The sequence below is a fragment of the Trichechus manatus genome, unplaced genomic scaffold (genome assembly GCF_000243295.1).
Source record: "Trichechus manatus latirostris isolate Lorelei unplaced genomic scaffold, TriManLat1.0 scaffold00050, whole genome shotgun sequence".
Taxonomy (NCBI): domain Eukaryota; kingdom Metazoa; phylum Chordata; class Mammalia; order Sirenia; family Trichechidae; genus Trichechus; species Trichechus manatus.
In genome coordinates this window covers 16,941,462-16,964,432 of record NW_004443986.1, presented here as the reverse complement: position 1 = coordinate 16,964,432, position 22,971 = coordinate 16,941,462, and the positions used below count along the sequence as shown (strand labels likewise).

Sequence of the window (22,971 nt, the reverse complement as noted above, 5' to 3'; positions counted from 1 at the left end):
CCCAAGTCCCAAGAACTGGAAGTCAGATGAACAGGAGGCAGCCACAGGATCCAGAGCAAGGAAAAAAGCCAGATGCAGGCCACACCCCCAAGGAAACTCCCTTTCAACTGATTGGCTCCTCACAGCAGATTCCATCATGGGAGTGATCACATATAAACACTAAGAATCATGGCCCAGTCAAGTTGACACACAATCTTAACCATCATACTCCTGTACCATTTGTTGAAAAGGTTTTCCTTTCCCTATTGAATTGTTTTAAGATCTTGATCATAAATCAGTTGTCCATTTAAGTGTGTCTATTTCAAGATTGTTTTGGCTATTCTGGGTCTTTTACATTTCCATACAAATTTTGGAATTAACTTATCAGTTTCTTCAAAAAAGCCAACCGGTATTTTTATTAGTATTGCATCTAATATTTAGATCAATTTGGGAATAATTCACATTTTATCAAATTGGATCTTCTAATCCATGACCATGATATACCTCTTCATTTATTTTACCTCTTCTTTAACTTGTTGCAGAAATGTTTTATAGTTTTTAGTGTGGAGATGTTTTATTAAATATTTTATTAAATTTATTCCTGATTAAAGGCAGTTTTATTTCTTCCTTTTCAATCTGTGTATCTTTTGTTTCCTTTTCTTGACTTACTGCACTGGCTAGAACCTCAGTCCTGAATAAAAGTGGTATGTTGAGAAGCAGACATCCTTACCTTGTTCCTGATCTTGGTAGGGAAACATTCGTTATAATATTGTTATGTATAATGTCACCTTGTTTTTTAGTAAATGCTGTTCATAAGTGTCTGATTTTGCTATTGAGTTTCTCTGTTTTTATGTGGCATTTTGCAGAGACTGAAAAATTATGCTGCTGCTACTGCCATCTTCCCAGAATCCTTCTTCAAATCAATGATTTTAAGCTTGTTTTATGGACCAGCATATGACTTGATTTGGTGAATGTTCCCTGTAGACTTGAAAAGAATGTGTATTCTGCAAGTGATGTAGTGTTCTATAAATGTCAATTAGGTTGAGTTAGTTGATAGTGTTGCTTAGGTCTTCGGTCACTTGCAACCAAAAGAGTCCTAACTGGTACCCCATTCCTTATGCCCAAGATTGATTGCCACCTCCTCCAGGGTGCCTTTGTCCTATATGCTCAACTAAAAGGTCACACTCCCCACTCTGGGTTCCCAGAGCATTTTGTTTATACTTCTTGTAGAGTTCGTATTACATTCTGTTTTATAGCACAATTATTCAAGAACGTGTCTTATCTCCCTTGCTAGACTGCAAATTCCTGGAGAGCATGGAATGTATCTGATTCATTCTGTGTCTGCAAGGCACCTAACATAGTGCCTTGCATAGCTGGTTTTCATTTGTTTGTAGTGTTTTGTTTCTTGCCTGGTTGTGAGACACTTACGCTAACAGAACTCAGTTTTATAATGCTGGAAACTAGCAAGTAATTATATTAGGTAGATAGTACTCTGCTTTAGTGTGTGATTGAGCATCTTATTTTCTGAAATTTGAGATGTTTTAAATAATTTTCTTTTAATGGAAACTAGCTCTCCTATCAATCCTGAATATTTAGCAGACTCAATCAAAGAACTAAATGGAAGTTGAAAGAAAAACCCTTAAAGTCTAATATAAGTGATGACATTTAAGAACAGTCTAAAGATGTCCCTCTGGATAATGTCATTTCCTTTGTGTCTGGGTACAGTTGGAGTGAGCTGAGAAGTGAGTAACTACCTGTCTGAAGCGCATACGTAACCACACCACCATCACAACTAGCACTTGCCATTTGCCAGGCACAGTGTTATGTGCTATAACTATGTCCTCTCACTTAATTCTCATAACACCAGCTCAGTCTCACAGATGAGGAAACAGAGGCTCAAGGGGTTAAATGATTTGCCAAGGTGACCCAATTGTAAATTGCAAGAGGAGGACCTGTCCATTCCAAGCCCAGTGCATTTCTACCCACATACCCATGAAGATGAGAAAGGTGCAGAAGGAACCACATGACAGCTGAGCTCCTGTTGCATGGGGACGGTCAGCTAAGCTTAGGACATTCGAATGTGGGCCATGATGAAAAAACAACCAAATTTGTGCCTGTCTAGGTGAGTAAGGCAACATGCCAGGCCCTATGAGATGGTTTACAAACGCTGCCTCATTTAATCCTTGCAAGGATTTTATGAACAGGCAGTGTGATCACATTATTTCAGTTTACAGAGGAGAAAGAGAAGCTCAGAGAAGTTAATTCACATGTTCCAAGTCCCACAGCTAGGATGTGGGAAGGCTGGGACTGGACCCCAGGTCTATCTGATTCCCAAACCTATGCTCTCTCTATTGCATCATATGACACAGTGGTAAGGATGTGGGGCTCTGGAGTCTGGGCTTCCATCACGGTTCTATCTCTTTGTTGCCTTGGGCAAATGAAGCAACATTTCTAAGCCTCAGTTTTCTCATCTATAAATGGTGTTAATAATAACACCTACCTCATGGTAGATGAGATCATCTATATAAAGTTTTGTGCAGTTCTTGGTACTACATAATGTTCATTATTGTTATTCAGGAAGGAGGCAAAGGCTAAGAGAAACCCACATCTCAGTCCAGTATCCTGGTGAAAAACCAACCAACCAGCCAACCAACCAACCAACCAACCAACCAACCAACCAACCAGTTGCTGTGGAGTAGATTGTGACTCTTGGCTATCTTATGTATGACAGAGTAGAAAGTTCCATAGGGTTTTCAATGGCTGATTTTTCAGAAGTCGATCACTAGGCCTTTCTTTGGAGGTGTCTGTGGGTGGACTCGAAGGTGTCTATGAGTGGATTCGAAGCAGAACATTAACCATTTGTGCCACCCAGGGACTTGTCTTGGTAAATTGGACCCCAGCTGGCCCCAGTTTAGGCATCTTCTTTAGTTTTTTTCTATTAACCCCACCACAGAAGAACACGTACATATATTATGTGGAGGCAGAGAGCATTGAGAAAGAATGTGATAATGGCAAATGTCTCAGACTTATTTGAAAATTTCTCATGGTTTTTTTTTTGGTTGCAAGCCACAGAAACTTAATTCAAATTAGCTTTCAATGAAACCTAATTCAAATTAGCTTTAGATCAATCAAAAAATAAAGGGAGGGTGTTTATTGACCTGTATAGCTGGATAAGACAGGCCCCAGGCATGATTTGATCCAGCACCACACCATGTCATATCCACATCCTCTCTTGCTCTGGCTCTTGCTCTCTCTGCGCCCCCATTGCTCAGCTCTGTATGCTGCCGTCATGTTCTCCTGCTGCAGGCTATGAGGAGCCAAGGGAAGGCAGGCTGCAGATGCTTCATTCTGATGCCATCCCAGTTTGGTAACCCTAGAGGAAAGGATACCTGCTCCCAGTGTCCAAACACGCAGTCCCAGGGAAGGCGTATGATGGTCCTTTCTGGATCACATGCCCACTACTGTGGCCAGAGCACTAGTCACTGATTGGCAGCCTAGCCAGAACTCAAGGAGTGGGGAAGGGGCAGTTCACTCAAAGCAAATGAGAGTGTATTCCAGAATAAGGGGAGAGATCAGGGCAGGAAAAGATATCAGGTGTTCTGTGGATTGAAGGTTGGGGAGGGGTCCTATGGAAAATGCCAGGTCCAACCGAATGCCCAATTAGCCATTCCTTTGGAATCCACCAACTGGGATATGGCGTGAAGCATTATAGCTGGCGAGGAAGAGGAAGTGCTGCAGTCCACCTGGAGACATGATTAGCTGGAGGTCTCCTCCTTTAAGGTGGTGGGACATTCAGCACAGAGGGAGGAGACCTGTGCGGGTGGCAGCAGCAAATTCTCTTTAAGAGCAGGGGCAACTGGTCCAAATAATAAAAGACTTACTCAGCCAGGAAAACTCCAAGCATGATGGGACCACGCTTCCTTTTAAAATAATAACTACTATTATTATTACCCTCACTATTTTGGAGCTCTTGCTCTGTGCTAGGAGCCCCTGGTGGTGTAAACGGTTAACGTGCTTGGCTGTTAACTGAAAGGTTGGAGTCCACCCAAAGGCACCTTGGAAGAAAGGCCTGGAGATCTACTTCTGAAAAATCAGCCATTAAATATCCTATGGAGAAGAGTTCTACCTTGACACACATAGGGTGACCGTGAGTTGGAATCAACTCAACGGCAATTGGTTTTGCTCTGTGCTAGGCACAATGCTATGTACTTTATGCACAATTCCTAATCTGATCTGTAACAATCTTTTGCCATAGCTATTATCACCCTCACTTTATGGATGAAGGAGCCTTCCAGCTCTATGATCCTGTGATCACTTTTTAATACTAATCAACTCAAGAATGTGGGATTTTATAAAACTCTTTTATATGATGCAGAGAGAGAGAGAGGGTCTAGAGTTGTTCTCACACATGCCACCATAGAACACAGGGTTTCCACGGGTTTCCACAAACATAATGCTGAATGGTCCTTAAAACAAGCTCTTCCTGAATAAAGCTTACTGCTCCCTTCTTTCATCTGCCATCACTGGCTGGCTGGGTTTGATCAGCATAAGCTAATACTGAACTACAGCTCTATTGCTCAGCAATTTCACTAGGGCCAAGAAAGGGCTGACATTTCATTTCCAAACTCACAGAAACACAAAGAAAGAAAACCTTTCAGCTCCTCCAGTGGACTGCAGCCAGTTCATGTGCAAAATTCCCATGTTGCTAAGAGTCTTTCTGGCTTCTTCTTGTAAGATGACTGTCGGCTGCTCCAAATGGCTTCTTTTTCCATTTTTTCATTTGCTTTTGATGTACTGGGCAAATCCCTCGGTATCACACTGGTGTTCCGTTTTTTCCTTTAGCCCCGAAAGAATGTCACAACACTTACATTTGTGAAAAATGGGATATTTAGATGAGTAAGAATGTTTGCGTGGGTAAAGGAATTGCAGCTTATAAGTGAAAAATAACCAGTGGAAAAAAAGAACTGTGGTGAGATAGAATTTTCAAGTATTTTTATAGGGGTGATAAAGCAAATGTCCTAAGTAGCAGCCTGTACCAAGGTTCTGCCCACACTGTACGATGCTTTAATTCTTTGTTTTTACAATAATTCCTGGCCACCCCACCCTACCCTTATGATAAAAAGTTAGCATGGTTAGCAAGCAAAAGTTAAGCAGTAAAGTACAAAGAAAAGAGTAAAACAAAATCAATACCCACCTAATAATAACCATGACATCATACATTTTAGGTGAATATCATTCCTGACTTTTACTTTGTCCACATAGATACAGATAGAAGGACAGATGCATTTATTTTTCATTTTTTTGTATTAATAAACATTTATGTTTCTAGATACCTATGCTTATTTTTTATAAACATAGGATCATACTTACTTTCATTTATCTAATTATTTACATTATAAATTATAAATACCATTAAGTTTAATTTCCTTGTATTTAAGACAAGAAACTAAAGTGAACTGAAGCAATTGCTGAACTTTAAATATTTGTCTTAACAGATATTTCTTTAAAAATCTAAGTTTATTTGTTTGTTAAAGATTACCAAAAAACATTGAGGTTAGTCATTACGTGTTTTTTCTTTCAGTTTTAGACAGTATCACTTCTCTGCTATGAAAAATAAGAGATTGATACTCTGACATTTATTCTATCTCCCTTCCTCTATTCCTGACTTATTAGTTATATTACTAAGGTTTGTATTTGTCACCTATATCTACAATGTAACTGTAATTCCCAATTTGGTCCTGGTTCTTTATATAAATTCAGTGCTCACCATCAGTCCTTTTACTATAAACTCCTCTCTTTTTGAGTTACTTGATTCATCTCACCTATAAAGTAGTTGGAAACCCTGGTGGTGTAGTGGTTAAGAGCAGTGCTACTAAACCAAACAGCAGTTCAAATCCACCAGCCGCTCCTTGGAAACCCTATGGGGCAGTTCTACTGGGTCCTATAGGGTTGCTATGAGTTGGAATCAACTTGACAGCAATGGGTTTGGTTTTTTTTGGTATTAAGTAGTTTCCTTAAGAAAGGCTCATGGTGTTGTGTTCCCTGAGTTCTTGCATGCTTAAGAGTACTTGACATTATGTTTGACAACTTGGCTAGGTATAATATAGATAAGTCACTCTTTTTTTCCCCACTCAGAACTTTGGAAATATTCCTTAACTGTCTCCTGTCATTGAATATTGTGGTAAAGAAGTTTGAGACCCTTTGGTGACTTGCTTTTTCTACCTGTGGGGTAAAGAATTCTTTCTTAATTCTTGAAGTTCAGTAATTTAATCAGGATATGTTTCGGTGTTAAGTGTTTTCTGTCAGATATCCTAGAACATGGTGTACTCGTTCAGTCTGCAGATTTATTCCTTTATTTTAGGAAAAAGTTTTCTGTATATATCTTTCAATACTTTTTTAGTTCCATTTTTTTTGGTCACCAATTACCCTTATAGAGCCCTGGTGGTGCCATGGTTAAGCATTCGGCTGCTAACTGAAGAGTTGGCGGTTCAAAGCCACCAGCTTTCCATGGGAGAAAAGACCTGGCAATCTGCTCCCATAAAGATTTAACCTGTTGCCCTGGAGTTGATTCTGACTCACAGCGACCCTACAGGACAGAGCAGAGCCACCTCATAGGGTTTAGAAAGCTGTAAGCTTTACAGAAGCAGACTGCCACACCTTTGGGTTAGCAGTTAATCACCGCATCACTAGGCTCCTTCGGACAGATCTGCGGCCTAGGAAACCCTATGGGGCAGTTTTATCCAGTCCTGTAGGGTCACTATGAGTTGTAATTGACTCCATGGCACACAACAATTACCCTTAGGTTAGAATAACTTTGTCCTCCTACAATTCTCTAAATAATGTTATTTTTATTGTTGTAAAAATGTTTTGCCAAAAACATTTGCCAATTCAACATTTTTCAGATGTACAATCTAGTGGTATCAATTACATTAATCATGTTGTGCAACCACGCCCATAATCGTTGCCAAGTTTCCCATCACCATAAACAAACACTGCTTCCTAAACAATGGCTCCCTCCTCTCCCGCCCCTGGCAAACCAAAACCCAATCCATCGCAGTTGATTCAAACCACTAATAAGGTTTGGTCTCTATACATTTGCCTATTCTTGTTATTTCATGTAAGTGAGATCATACGGTATTTATCCTTTTGTGATTGACTTTCACTGAGCATAAGGTTTTCCAGGTCTAAATGTTTTCTTCCTTGTTTAAATTCTTCATTCACTGAAGTCATCTCAAGCCTTTTCTTCTGTTACCAATTCAGTTTTCAGTCATGTTTCTTGCTATTTCTGATTTATTTGTTCTGTAATAGTGTTATTTTTGTCCAGTTGTTTCCTTCGCTCTGCAATGTTTTTTTTTTCAATCTCCTTCTATGTTTCTCCAGCTCACATTTGAGCGCGTTTTACTGAGTTCATGTGTTTTTTTAAGCTCTCTGAAAGTACAATACACTTGGAAAAACTTGTGCTTGTAAGGTTAACTTATCTTCCAAATTGGTATCATCAGCCCCCCAACCCCATCCCCCTTTCTGGCTGTGGCATATTTTGCATAGCTGCCAGGTCATTTAATTTCAATTTGCTTGTGCTTAAGGTGAGCAGCTCCGTTCAGACCATATTTTTGCTTTGATATAGTGTCAGTGTGTTCTCCCTAGACATGCCTCCCATCTTATTTGACATCTATTTCTCTTCCCCTCTGAGCTTGTATTCTATATACTTTCCTGCATAGGTGATATTCAAAGTATTTAACAACCAGCCTGATACACTGAACAAGCGGAACAAAGGTTGGCCATGACTCTGGAGAAGGGGCCTGAAGCTTCCTTACTGAGCCATATGTTACTCCTCTAGTTGCTGGGTTGTGGGGTGACCCGGAGGGGGAGTCCTTGGGCATCAGAGCAGCATGGGACACTTCAAATAATGGTTATTTACCTCCTGGCATGGAAGAGTTTCACCATTTTAATAACCAGCACAGCCACACCAGTGTGTACCAGCCAAATACGAGCCCTACTTGTCTACGTCTTTGTATCCGTATGGGGGAGGGAGGAACTGGGCTCTACTGTGTCCTCTGATAACTTGCGTTAAGTCCTGCACCGGGGTTAATTCCAAGAGGAGAGGCCCTTGGGATGTGGATTTTTCTCTTGATTTAGGGATGAACCGGTTGTTTCTATCCCTCATTTCATCCATCTCTATCAGCACCCTTCCCTCCCAACCCCACTCAGAGAAAGTAAGAGATAGGACTACCTATCCTGCCCCAACCCTCCAATCAACTTCTTTCCAAAATCTGAGATTTTAATGAGATCCTAGATTTTGCAAGTTTCTTAACGACGGCAGGATTAGCTCTTCTCATTCTGTCCAGAAAATCTGGTCTCTTTCTTTGGCAATCATCTTTCGAAGTTTATGGCACAAGGACGAGGTTGGGCTTACAATTGCTAGTAATATTTTTTTAAATTGGTTTTTACTTTTTTAACTTTTATTTCGGAAGTTTTTTTTTTTTTAGGCTTTATAGAAGTTCTGTGATCTGGCCATATTTATCCTGAGACCCTGAAGTACAATTTTTCAAGGACTAACCCAGTAGCTCTGAGGTTCTCAATCTGGGCTGCACATTAGAATCACTGCGGAGAGTTTTACAATACAGGTAGTTCCCGACTTACGACATATTCAAGTTAGGCCGAACTGCACTTACAACTGTCAGGTTTTTTTTTTTTTTTTTTTTGGTGCATCTTATCTTTAGTAATATGTTGCAGCATGAGATTTGCTGATGTTATTCTCAGATGTTCAATTACAGATGTTCAATTTTAAGATATACTGTTCAAACACTGCTGGGTTTATAGATACTGACAATAAAAGGCAATAATAATGAAAACTAAAAAAAAAAAGAGGTATCTGACTAAAGCCAGAACTGAGTTAGGACGGAGTCATCAGAATGGAACCCCATAGTAAGTCAGGGACTACCTGTACCCGTAACAGTCCCCATTCCAGAGCCTCTGTGTGTGTGTGTGTGTGTGTGTGTGTGTGTGTGTGTGTGCGCATTAGGTGAAAGTTTATAGAGCAAATTAGTTTCCCATCCGATAGTTTGTACATAACATGTTCCATAACATTGGTTTCATTCCCCACAATGTGTCAGCACTTTCCCCATTTCCATCCTAGTTTCCCCATTTCCTCTCGTCCTTATATTCTATCCCTTCCTGCCTTCTTATCTTAGCTTTTGGGCAAATGTCACCCTTTTGGGCAAATGTCACCCTTTTGGGCAAATGTCACCCTTTTGATCTCATATAATTGATAAGGAGCATGTTCCTCCCAAGTGTTATTGTTTATTTTACGGGCCTGTCTATGGTTTGGCTGAAAGGTGGTCTCCAGGAATTGCTTCAGTTCCAGTGCAGAAGGCTGTCTTAGGGCCGTAGTCTTAGGAGTTCTTCCAGTCTCTGTTAGACCAGTAAGTCTGGTCATTTTTGTGAATTTGATTTTTTGTTCTACAATTTTTCTCTCGCCCTGTCTGGACCCTCTGTTGTGATTCCAGTCAGAGTGGCCCGTAGCGGTAGCAGGGCACCATCTATTTCTTCTGGTCTTAGGATTCCCAGATTGGCCTGGGTGAGGCCCAGGCATCAGTGGTTTTTGTTTTTTAAGGCCTTCTAGTGATTCTAATGTGCAAACAGGGCCAAGAACCATAAACTGGACTTTGCTCTCTAACTGTTCACAATTTGATACACAATAAGCATCTCTGATACAAACATATTTGCATTGACAAAGCCAAAATATAAAAGAACACATAAATTAGACTCTGAGTAGTCAGTCACTCACAGTATTTTGAGTAGCCATGGAAGCAGGAGGGTATATAAGAGATATGTATGGTTTTGCTTCAAAAGTATTTTTCCTAGCTTGATAACAGAACCCACATATCTGAAAACAGCAAGGAGCACCACCTCAAGTTAACACTCAGCGCCTGAGACAGGCATGGAACTTCTACTATGTACAAGGCAGGCACTGCCAGGTGCAGGGTGCATTGGCTTGAACAAGGTGAAGTTCGAAGTGAGGGAGGTGGCTAACCAATAATTAAAACACCAATACTAATACACCAAAGAATTCATCTATTTAGCTTGGAATCATGCTTCTATTCTCAAACTCTAAGTAACATGGTATAGTTTGTTTAGAAATGTAGTAGGTGTTTAGAAATGAAAGAGATGGCTGGGATTTATTGTATCTGGGCAGTTTTTGAGGAGAGACTCAATCGGGGCAGATTTCCAGACATGTTCTTTCTGAGCCATCTCGGTTCATCCTCCAGGAAGTTTGTCTCCCATGGTTCCCAAGCACCCCAGAGGGCGGAGCAGAGGGACAGAAACTGACTCCCTTCGCACAGCTTCTTCCGGAGCACACTGCTCCACCTTGGCACGGCGAGGGCAGTACTGATGTTTATGATTTAATAGAAAACAGCAATTACACAGAGGATCCTGGTGTTTAGTGGGGGAGTTATCCACAACTTAGAATAAGCAAAGCTCATCCAGGCGGACATCAGGTCTGAACGGGCACTCTCATTTTACACCGTGAGGATGACGGTTGTGGTGACTCTTTAATGTATGCCATTTCGGTTTTTCTTTAAGTTTTGCCCATATTTACTGTGGAACAATGACGCCGGTGCTTGTCATAGTGATAGCTTCAAGGGGCAGAAGTTCACTAAAACTAGTGTAAGGAAAAGGTTAGGGCAGTGTACTGGAAAGGTACAGATATCTCAAGAAAATAAATCCTAGGGCATAAAACAAGATCTCCTGAGATCTGGAACTAGGAAGTCAGCATACAAGAAAACTAACTGCCTGGCACCCCTGGCGACTAGCCAAGCGACTCGTCCTTGCTTCTCTGTGTACCCGCGTCTTCCTTTCTCTCTCACCAGCTTTCTTGTCTTCCTTCTCTTGGCGCACACTTGGCCACTCCAGCCCAGACTTCACATGACCCTTTTGTTCAAGCACCAATACTTCACTCCAGTTTCTCTCTCTTTCTTCCAACTTCCCAGAAATTCTAATTGCCCCAGATCATGTGCTTAAAAGGCTGGAAAGGAGGAGTCAAGAGGGAAATGGGGGGAAGATTCTCTGAGAAGGGGTGTGCACAGGGTAGCATCCCAACGTAAGTCACACATATCTATACATCTACATATATCTTAACATCCCTTGTTAGGACTGAATTGTGTCTCCTAAAAACATGTGCTGTAAATCCTAAGCCCCGATACCTGTGGATACAATCCCATTTGGGAATACGACTTTCTTTATTATGTTAATGAGACCATATCAGTGTGGTGTGTATGTTTTAAGCTAATCACTTTTGAGATATAAAAGTAGATTAGGCAGAGAAGCAAGACAGACGGGGAAAGCGAGATGCCATACCACCTGAAGATCACCAAGAAATTGAGGAACAGAAGCTGAAAAGAAATAAGGACCTTCCCTAGAGCCCACAGAGGAAGAAAGCCTTCTCGTAGGGCCAGTGTTCTGAATTCAGACTTCTAGCCTCCTAAACTGTGAGAAAACAAATTTGTTTGTTTAAAGCCACCTGCTTGTGGTATTTCTGTTATAGCAGAAAACCTGACAAGTTCAACCTACTTTGGTATCAAGTGACAGGCAAAAAGTGTCTGCTATTGAACGTGAACAGATTTAGCACACAGCCACGCAAATGTATTACGCTTAGCAAATCCATCTATTACCTGTTCTGCAAATGTCGTTTCTCTGAAAACAATGAAACCAGGCCAAAGAGGAGCACATCACCTGTGGAAGAAGCTAGTCTCTCAAGAGTCCTTACAACATCCAGGGTAAAGCAATTACACAGGTTGTTTGATGCTTCAAAATTAACTTTTGTTTAGGTTTTAAAAAAGTTTTGTAAGGATTTTGGAGCTTGGTTGCCTGGGTTTGTAGCCTGGCTCCACTCTTTGTTAGCTAAGGGCCATGGGTGAGAGGCCTGCTCTCTCTGTGCCTCAGTTTTCTCATTCATAACATGAGGATAACAACAGTTCCCACCCTATAGAGGTGTTAGGAGGACCAAACATGCTAATATTGGTAAAAGGCTTAGAACAGTGCCTGGCAAATAGCATGCGTTCCATAAACTATACTTATTACTGACATACTCAATTAAGCAGAAACACACACACACAAATCTTTGAGAAACATTTGACAAAATACTTTAAAAATAAGTTTATTATAACTAACGAATATAAAATCTGACAGATGTCTTCAGACATTTTTGCAAAAAAAGTAAAGCCCTCCCTGGTTCCCCTCCCCACAAGATATAGAGTAAGAACTTGGACAGAGAAACAATGCAAACCTAAACATGAAATTATCATTCACTGGTTGGTCCTAAAAGTTTCCAACATTATATTCTAAGTAAAGGTCCATTATAATTAAGAAATCAACCAGCCACTTGACACTTCTGTAGTTTAACTTGCTTTGTACTGTCATTATGATGCTCATTCAGAACGCTGAAGGACAAGAACAGGTAACATAAGACTGCATGTGACAGATATTCAAAGTGCATGGATCTATGAAACCACAAACATTCGAGATAAAAACACTGGGTGTGGAATTAAACACTGACTTAAAAAATTAATTCAAGGAGATCTTTCTATGTACATTTTAGCCTTTGGCATCTGGTCTCACATATTCCTTCTCTATGTAGACTTCATTTTGCTCAATCTCTTAACCAGATTAAATTTATCTTAACACATTTCTCATCTGACACAGATTGTCCACAGCCAATTCATATGAGGTAGTTGGGCTGTTTAATGACATTTTTCTGCAATTCTCATGACACATGGGAATCATACATTAAACATGTCATGAAACTGGCTCATTAACCTACTAGGAAGCAAAAAATTACTTCTATATCCCCTTCTTGGCGTCACTGACTCCACATACATCTATAAATAGACACACCTACGCAGGAGTCCGTGTGGATGAGATGGGCTTTGCAAGGGGTACCGACCATGCCAGGGTGGTTTCCGCTTATAACGTATTGGGAAGAAGTACTGACATTAAAATACACCAATATTTAAAACAAGCAGAATCTTTCTTACATTTTCACATAGCTCAGCTGAAAACATTGGTTCAGTCTGAAAAAGTGATTATTAAGGGTAACCAGAGACTTCTTCAAGCTTTCATATTACAGAGTAGTAGTGATTTTTCCTTTTAATGAAGGGCTCTATAAAAGCAGCAGAGAAGAAAGATCAACGCATGCGTCCACTGTACCCGAGAGGTACTGTCAATGATCATTCAGTCATGCTCTGGAGTGCCTTGATGCAGCAGTGCAAGGAGAACTCATGCAGACGGCCACTGTACACAGGACTACAGATGGAGACAGGATGGGAGCTGGGGGTGTTTATGGGCAAGTCTGGTGAACAGTATGGTCATGGAGTTGTCGAAAGGATTCCTAACGACCTTGTAATTGAAGCAGTCTTAAAATACCATTAAACAGCTAAGTGAATTTTTTTAGTATCATTACTGTGAAATCCCTGAGTAAGCAACTGCAGATTACAAAGGGACACACAGAGGCAGAACATAGTTCTAAATAAAGCATTCTATGTGCATTTCACAGGGATACAGGCTTACTGTGTACAGGCTACATGAGACCACAAAGAGCATCCCATGTCAGGCTCTCTAAGACCAAACACATGAGCTCAGCTAACAGAAAAATGGCTTAAAATAGATTGTATTTACTTAGAAATTCTAAATCTAAAAATTTTTCAATTTAAAAAAGGTTGATAGGTCACTTTTTAAAAAGAAATAAAACATGAGGGTGGGAGAGCTCAATAGTTTTAAAACCTATGATTAAATCAGGAGCAACTGATTTTAATCGATGATTCCGAAATGCATCATTATGTAACCAACTTCTTGTGGGACATGATAATTTAGTGGGAAAAAAAAGTAAAAACAATTTTCTTCCAGAAAGTTTTCCAAAATGCCTCACAGCATCGTACATTGCTCACGGCTCTCGGGCTTCTCTGTTGCCTCATCTGAGATTTCTTTACACATATGATTTTCACAATCAGATTAAATTTCCTTAATAAGAAATCTCTTACTTCAGTGGTTTCCCTCATCTCAAATGGAATGAAATGTACTTTATTTATTGGTCCCTACTGCATTAAAGACACTGTTCTGGAAATATAAACTTGAAAGCATTACCTTTTGGGACACAGACGTGCAATTAGTGATCCAAGAGAAGACTGCCAACATTCCGGCAGCTCTCATTTCCTCACAAACCGCCCTTCTCAGAGGCCCACACATGGTGACGCTCGCCGACAGCACAACTACAGATGGGAACATGACTCTTTAAGACGCTCTTGCAATCTGACATGGGAGGGGAGCAGAATCCCCACTGACTGAGCAGCTACCTCTGGGCTAGGTCTGGACCACATGCTCTCTATATGTGTAGAAGATGCTGCTGAGGAACGGGGCAGAACAGCTAAAAGGGGGCTAGATCTGGTGCTCTGATGGGGGCAGTGCTGGCAATCTTCAGTGGCAGAGAAGAGGAGAGAGGGCAGCAAGACTGAACTATGGAGTTAAGATATCCTTTATTGTGGAATTTCGAATCCACCAGGTGCTCCTTGGAAACTCTACGGGGCAGTTCTACTCTGTCCTATGGGGTTGCTATGAGTCAGAATTGACTCGACAGCAATGGGTTTGCTTTGGTTTTGATAACCGTGGAATATGATATTTGGGAAGCTTCATGTTCAGAATGGCACACAAATAATGGTGACAGGGTTTCTGGAAACACTACTTACACATCCTAATGAACACTGCCCTTCAAGGCAGACTTCCTGGGGACTGACATGCTCTGCATTCCAAGAGCCATTCTTCTGGAACTCACTTAGAAGCTGTATCAAAAGCTGATGGGAAAATCATCTCTACTTGATAGTCAGAAGTTGGTTTTGCAACAAGGTGTACCTCCAATTTAACAGTCCAACCAGGATTAGCTTTAATGAATCCAATTTGCTTTCAAATGACAAAAGACTTGCCATCATTGAAAGGACTTTGTTCAGTTCAACAAGGGTCAACGAACAACTAGTATGTGTAAGGCCTTGCTTCTACCGGGGGAGACGTGCAAACGTGATGAAGTCATGTACGGGAAAGCACTCTGTAAGGGGTCATCCACGTGTTGCTTATTGCCTTCTTCTAATACACAGAAGACACATTACCTTTTTCTTCAGGTATTTTCTAAAGGTTACTCTAGAAAAGGAATCTTAAAAATATTTTCAGCAGTGACAGCGAGGTGATTACTCTTGCAACAAACATACTAGAGTTTTCTCATCTCCTCTCACTGTCAGGGTGAAAGAAAGCTTAGGGGTCCCAGAAATTTTGGAGAATTTTGGAGAAAAAACTAAGTATCTTTTCTCATTGCCCCCTTCTTAGAAAGTAACTACAAAGTAGCACAAATTACTACCTTCACTAAAATGGAGAAGCAAATAACGTTGATCCAGGAGGAAGCTCTGACTGTGCCAAGCTTCATTCAGGTCAAATTGAATTTATAATATAGTATTAGATTCAATTTATAATTATTTTTATTTAAGACTTTACATATCTTAGGTAAACTAAATAGGTCTAGTGAGGAAAATGCCTATCGAAAAACATTATCCCCTTTCTAAAAGAGTGATTAGAAAATGTAAACTTATTTGGGTTACTCAAATTATTCTGAACTGGGTTCCCAGTTATCCCAGATAATATTAAACACCTCTTCCCCCAAGAACGGAGTCGTATACATCTAGGCAGTACCTACACTGTGACTGGCCAGGCAAAGCAGCTTTCCTTTTGTGTGCAGTCAGAACGGCAGCTGCAAATCTGAGGAATTTTCAGTGTGCCCACCTCCTCACCCAGAGATTCCATGAGTTCAGCTAAGGTGACAGGGAGAACCAACAGTTTCTAGAACTGTCATGTTTCAGAATACTTACAATCTCCTGCTATCATACCCTCCAAACAGCACTTTGCCTAAAGCGTCTTTTATTCAAAGTACAAGCAAAGACTGGCTGTTTTCTCTTTGTCCCCCTTAGGAGGCTATGTCAAGTGCAGGAAGTCTCAATTATCCCCTCCTCCCGCCATCAAACACATGAGCCAGGGAAGGAGCGCCGCACTAAATACTCAAGGGAATGGGGAGAAAAACAACACACAACACACACACCTCAGCAGCCGCCAACAGCAAATGGTAAAATACAAAATAATCAACATCATTCTAGCACCCTAGTCTTAAAACATTTGATGTTGCTTTCCTAAATTTAAGTATTTTCTAGAAGTCCTTATGTGGGCAGAGTACCTGCTTCATTAATTTGAGCTAAATAAATGCCTATTTGTTTAAAGACAGACAAAAGACAAAATCTGCACTCCTCACTACAAGAGCCTCTCTGCCTAAGGGGAGGGTTCTCTCTGCCCCAGGGATCTGCAGCCCAGCAGCAGCCTCAGGAGCTGCTCAGGTGGCCTTCACCTGCGCCCCTCAAAAAACTCACCTTCTACCTGAGGAACAGTCTCATGCTGGCACCTCCGGTCCTACTGTAGCTAGAAGGAAGCAGTGTCTAACGGGGGAAGGCACCCGTGGCTTTTCTCCTACGCAAACTCCTGGCAGGGCAGCCTGCTAGAGAGGATGGCCACAATTCTGGCATCGCACTTTTCAAGAGACTGCCCATTCAAGGTTGTTTGATGAAATATTCAAGTCCCATCTGTAAACTCTGACACTGTCCTAAAGCTTTTGAGATTGCTAAGCAGCTGCATTTCATTTGCTTTGCTCTGGTACTGAGATGAAGCCAGGATTTATCAGAGTGCACACTCAGAACCGTGGTCCCTGATGCAGCACCAAGGCTTGCTGGCTGGGGCCGATGCTGTGTCAATTAAAAATGCTGCCAAGTCAACTTGCACCCCTTCCCGCTCCCCCTTTAATTATTTTATTTAAAGGACAGCTTTTGGAACAAAAGGGCACATCATTTAGTTCATGCAGAAGACTGGGGAGTCTATACACTAGAATTTCATCTAGTGGTTCTTCAAACCTGTGGGTGGAAGAATCACCTGGGAAGTTTGTTAAAATGCAGATTCCTGAGTCCCACCCCTAAGGGCTTGGTTCTTTAGGTCAGGGTAAGGCCTGGGAATCTACTTTTTAAACAAGCACTCCATATGATTTTCATGCAGAGGTGGTCCACAGACCAAAATGAGAAAAACACATAGTATTTAAAAAACAAAAACACTGGCTTTCCTGAAATTTTCTCCCACTTTGAAATCTTTGGAGACATGTGCTGAAGTGCTGGTTCCTCTATTTAGAGGCTGTGTGACTGAGCAAATCACTCAACCTCTAAGCCTTACTTCTGAAATAGGGTAATGGTCCCTTTGAATGTCTCAATTTTGCTGTGATGTCCAAATGAGCTCATGTGTGGAAAAGCACTAACTGTGTGTCATCTCGGACAGTCTGCCCCACCTCTCCTGGCTTGGTGTGAGGGCATGCCACTCATCTCTAGGGAGTCACAGTCTCCCACCTGGAAACAGGGATGGCACTCCTTGTCACTGTCTTATCCACCTCCCACAATCACATGATCACACCTATGACTGTGATCTCAACACCTTGACAACACAGGCTCTACTCGCCAACAGAATCCTGGAGAAGAACTAAGAACAACAGCAAACTCTACCTTTCAATAGCTTCAACAAAGGGGCTTAACCTCCCTCCAAGTTTTCCGTCTAAGTTGGTTGAAACACTGGCTATAAATTATACTGATACAGAATTTGTTCATTTTCAGCTTGGGTTTGGGTGGCCCATTAAAAATAAACAAAACAAAATAAAACACAATGTCAACAAATTCATTTGTCAGATCTGCTCTTAAAACTTGCTGCTCAAGTCTGTTATAGCAGAACAGTGCTTAGCTGTATGATTTGGTTTCCAGTCAGCCCTTTGAACTGAAATATATAGCACCTTGATTTTTAAACACACAAAACACATATGCATTTTAAAAAATTATATATAAAAGCACTGAGTTTTGCCTCCTCCTCTCCAGTCCCAAAGTAAGGGGCTGGAGAGGGTAGAAGCTGTTGCTAAAAATTAAGTAGGGCAACAAAACACTTTAGCAAACTTTATTCCCTGAAGTTAGGAGGAGGAGCTGTCCTGTAGACGTCATACCACCTCGTCAGACTCCAGTCCGTGAACCTCATATAAAGTGTCCAGTATTGCCAGCTGTTTTTCCATGGCAGGGAGGTAAAGGCTGAGGTCCCTCTGCATCCCAATACTGAAGGCTTCTTTCTGGTGGTCGCCTTCCTTTATGGTTAATGCAGCCACAAAATCTTCATAAGATGGAGCTGCCCTCAGAGCTAACTGCAAAAGAACTGCCCGTGAGAATCTGCACCATTTTTGTCTCTCTTGCACACTCATTCTTGAGCATGTACAAACACATACATGCGCACACACACAATGCTGAGGGGAGAAAGGGTAAAGAAATAGGAATATACCCCTCTAATTGCAACACTCTCTAAAATACGTGTCTAGCACCAAGTCAAATGGTCAAGGCCACAAGAGATAAGTATACACTTGGGCCATCTTAAAGAAAAACAATGCCCTCAAGCCAGGGAATGCTGAGAGTTTGAGAAAAGTTCCCTTCTTATTTACAGTGTAATCTTGGATCCTTAGGATCACCTACGTGCATGTTGCTATCACAGTCTTTGTTCCCACATGGCCAGCCTCTTAGGGCATCTAGCTCTCCTATTTGTGTCTCACCTCTACATATGTTTCTCTGTACATCTCCTATTTTCCTTTCATGGATTTTCTTTGCACCCCTGAATATTTTCTATTTTCTAACAACATTTGTTGTTTGCTTGTGTACTGATGCTTTAACATTTTTTTATCCCAGTTAATCTTCCTAAGAACCCTGTATAGTAGGTGTTGTTACATTTCCATTTTACAGATGAAGGTCACAGAGCTAACGGGTGCCAGAGCCAGGATCTGAATTCAGGATCATTTCTGTGCATTTTCAGCCTCCCCATGCTTCTTCCCTAATGGAAGATTTCCTAGACTCGTTATAGTCCTCCTCCCTCTGCTGGCCAACTATTATTCCCTAAACTTGCTAAATCCTGCTTTCTGACATCCACTGGTTTGGCTCGCTGGGATCTCTGGATGCTTTTTGGATAATCTTGAATTATCATTTCCAGTTGCTTTCCTGAGCTTTCTTATACTTTGGACATCTTTGACAATCAATCTCCCTCTTCTTGCAATAAGAGAGTGACTGGTGTTATCATACAGTGGTTAACCACAGGCTTGAGTCAAGCAGACCTGGATTCGGATACCAGAACTTTCATATATTTTTTTGAGAAATTTGAGCAAAGTGCTTAAAACCTAGAACGTCGGTTTCCTCATGTGTAGACAAGGACTAATATCACTTTCCTTATTTTAAGGGTTAATGGAAAATGTACAGCATCTAGCCCATTGCCTGACGCATAATAAAATACTCAAATAATGGTTGGTGTTCAGGAGAGACAAGAACAAACAGTGAAGGGAAGGCAATTATCCAAAAACATAAGGTGAGAAAACCTCCCACAACTGAAGGATGTGAATCTCCAGATTTAAAGACCTAACCAAGAGCTCAGCACAATGAACAATAAAGACCAAAAGGCTACATCATGAAATTTTAGAACGTGGGGATAAAGAAAAGATCATAAAAGCATCCAGAACTGAGGGCAAGGAACAGTTTATATACAATGGAGCAAGAATTGGAATGACACCGGAGTTTATAACTGTATCACTGGAAGCAAGAAGACAGTGGAGTAATGCCTTCAAAACTGTGAGGGAAAATTATTATTAACCTAGAATTCTATACCCAACCAAACCATCACTATAGAAAAAAGGGTAGAATAAAGACATTTTCCAATGTACAGGAACTAAAAAATTTAGTTCCCTTGAGTCTTTTCTTAGGAAGTTACTGGAAGATGGACATCACCGAAATGAGAGATTAAGTCAAAATAGTAAATTGTAGAACCTGGGAAATGATACTGGGGTTGCGTAGGGAATCTAATACAGGAAAAGTAGTGAAGGAGAGTCCTAGGGCAATAGGAGTACATTAGGCCAGAAGAACAATTAATTCAGATTGGAATAAGAGTTTAGAAGTTTCTAGAAGGTATGTTGAGGAGGGGGGGAAAGGAGGAAGAACAGATAATCTGATATATTTGCAAGTTCCAAATGATGGTTATTTTAGAGATCTGATGGTAAGGGGGAAAATACAAAAGTTGTATCAGAATAAAGAAAAAAATCAGAGAATTTTGGCTCATCATAATAATGTTAACACTGACAGCTGAATGAACCCAAACTTGTGATATACCTGCACTAGGAGGGTGGGACGGGAGGTTGGGAAGAGGCAGGGAGGCCTAGGAGAGCTAAATTCTAACCGATTATAACAGAAAGTCAATATTAGTGACTAAAATTAACAAAGCTACCAAGAACAGTGAATAGTTTTAGAAATACAGAAGCAAATATTGGAAGAAATAGCCATGTTGTTGAAAGTGGTAGCATTTGTGGAGTGAGTCTGGGAAGTAGGGATGCTGTTTTTTGTTATAAATATTTTTTCATTTCTTTTCAATTTGAAAAAAATCCCACGTACACATGTTTAAGTAGAATAAAAAATTTTTAAGTTTCTCCAGAGTGGGGCCCAGGACTATGTATTTCTCAAAGGTGCCTAGACGATTGTGATGCAGCCAAGTCCACTTGGGAACCAATGACAGAACTCAACTCTCTGATCTGACTGAAGAGGAAAGTGAAGGCCAAAAGGGTCAAATAAAGGCTGGTTAGTGATCGGACTGGAGGCAGAGCCTGGACCAGGTGTCAGTTCAGTAGATTACAACTGCTTCGAGATAAAAGTACACTATTTGGCTGGCAAATAAGTCAAATTCCTTGAATGTAAAAAATATTTCCTGTGCAACTGAGATCAGTTGAACTGAATTTGGCTCTGCTAAATGGCATAGGTTAGGACACTCAAAAAAACCTTCCAAAGTAGGGATTATTTGGAGAGTAACAGTAGAGAGGCTGAAAGGGCCAATCTAACTGCAGATTTAACTCCTTATTCATAACGCTGTTGCCAAATGCCTGACATAATCTATCTTCTTAAAAAGCAGCAACCTTAAAAAAATGATTGGCAATAGTATCAAGAGCCTTCCAAATGTGCTTACTCTATAATCTTGAGTACATTACCTCACCTGTGTCTCAGATTTCTTCGTCTATAAACAGGGAAAATAAAAGAATCTACCTCAGAGTTATGAGATCAATAATTTATGCATGTAAAGTGCTTAACACAATGTCTAGTACGTGGTAAGTACTCAAAAATATAAGTAGTTGTTGTAGCTTTTGGTATTAGACATAGCAATTCTACTTTTAGGAATTTATTTTGAGGATATAAGGATTTCAGTCAAAGATGTATATAAACAGATGCTGTTTTATTTGTAGTAACAAATTTAGAAGCAGTTTAAATTTCCAACACAGCAGATTAGGCAAGGAGTCCCTGGGTGGTGCAAACGGTTAAACGTTTGACTACTAGCTGAAAGGCTGGTGGTTCAAACCCACCCCCATCCATCAATAATCAATTGTTATGAAAGTTTGGGATCATTTTCATTGGGGTGAGAGTCTAGGTCTGTGCTGGGTCCCTGGGTGGTGCAACTGGTTAAGCGCTCAACTACTAGCTGAAAGGTTGGTGGTTCGAATCCACCCACAGGCGCCTTGGAAGTCAGGCCTGGTGATCTACTTCTGAAAGGTCACAACCCTGAAAACCCTATGGAGCAGTTCTACTCTGCACACATGGGGGCTGCTATGAGTCAGAATTAGCTTGACAGCAACTAACAACAGATTAGGCAACTAAAATTATGGTACCTCAATATTAGGGAAATACGCAGCCACTAAATAATGATTTTCAAAGACTTTTATGGCATTTTAAAAATGATCATGATATATTAAGTGAGGGGAAAGAACATAAAATTATACTACAAGCTAAATGTGGAAAAAATGTGGAAATCACATATATACAATCTAATATGCAGATATATAAAATAAACATGTATATAAGATAGATGGAAACCCTAGTGGCATAGTGGTTAATAGGGTCACTGTGGGTTGGAATTGACTCGACAGCAATGGGTGTTTTTTATAGATAGATAGTCAGATAAGTATATCAAATTAAACAGACCAATATTTAAAAGACTACATAAATAGAAATATATAGAAATAAAAGCTAAGAAGGTAAAACACAAAGTTAAAAATGGTTATTGCTCGGTGGTGAGAATATGGACAGTTTTAATTTTTTCCTTTTCTATTCTTTCATGATTTCCAAAACATTTTAGAATGAGTCTAAATTACTATAAATCTGGAACAATGCTATAATTTAAAAATTCCTTTTAAAGACCCATGCTTATGGTAACTTCCCTACTAAGCTGCGTTTCTGTGAGCAATATCTCTCGGATCATCAATATTTCAGGATTAAACTTTGCCTTCTATACTGAAAAAACACATTATAATTCTTGTAAACAAGGCAACTCAATGTTTGCACTTGGTCATCGGAGGGAACTCAGGGATCAGGCATGTGCAAGCAAGCACACTATTTACTCAGAGATATCAATGAATGTAGCGAGCTTCTGCTGCCTAAGAACTATCAGCTTCTCAATTATTCTGTTTTCACTGTGGAGGGCTGAGATGTGGGGGGATAAGCACTAGCCTGGGAGATAAAAGATACGGGTTCAGAACTAGGCTTTGCCATAGTCTCTCTTCGGGACATCGGGAAAGTGAATGAACCAATCTGAACCTATAAAATGGTGGTAGGTTAATCCTGAGGACTAACAGAGATAATGAACATGAAACATCTGGTACACAACAGGCGTCCGATAGCTACATGGCACCTATTACGTATTATGATTATTAAATACGCATTAAAGCTGAATGTGCGAGACTTCCGGCAAGATGGCGCTCTAGGCAGAAACACCACGCCGTCCCTCCGCAACAAAGATCCGAAAAACTAAGCCAAACAGAGAATCAACAATCCTGAA

At 40.6% G+C, this 22,971-nt stretch overlaps 1 protein-coding gene across 3 annotated transcripts in view; it reads right to left on the bottom strand.

Annotated features, from left to right (window-relative positions):
* Positions 1 to 18,021: 18,021 nt before the first annotated feature.
* The window catches only part of PLEKHA8 (pleckstrin homology domain containing A8), a 114,539-nt gene continuing 109,589 nt past the window's right edge, over positions 18,022 to 22,971 (bottom strand). For 2 of the 3 annotated variants that reach the window (XM_023732364.1, XM_012555861.2), the window contains exon 14: positions 18,022 to 18,274. In XM_023732364.1, coding sequence (XP_023588132.1) covers positions 18,077 to 18,274 — 198 coding nt within the window. In that variant the 3' untranslated portion in view covers positions 18,022 to 18,076. The remainder of the gene's footprint in view (positions 18,275 to 22,971) is intronic. The other variant, XM_023732365.1, reaches the window with a different exon arrangement.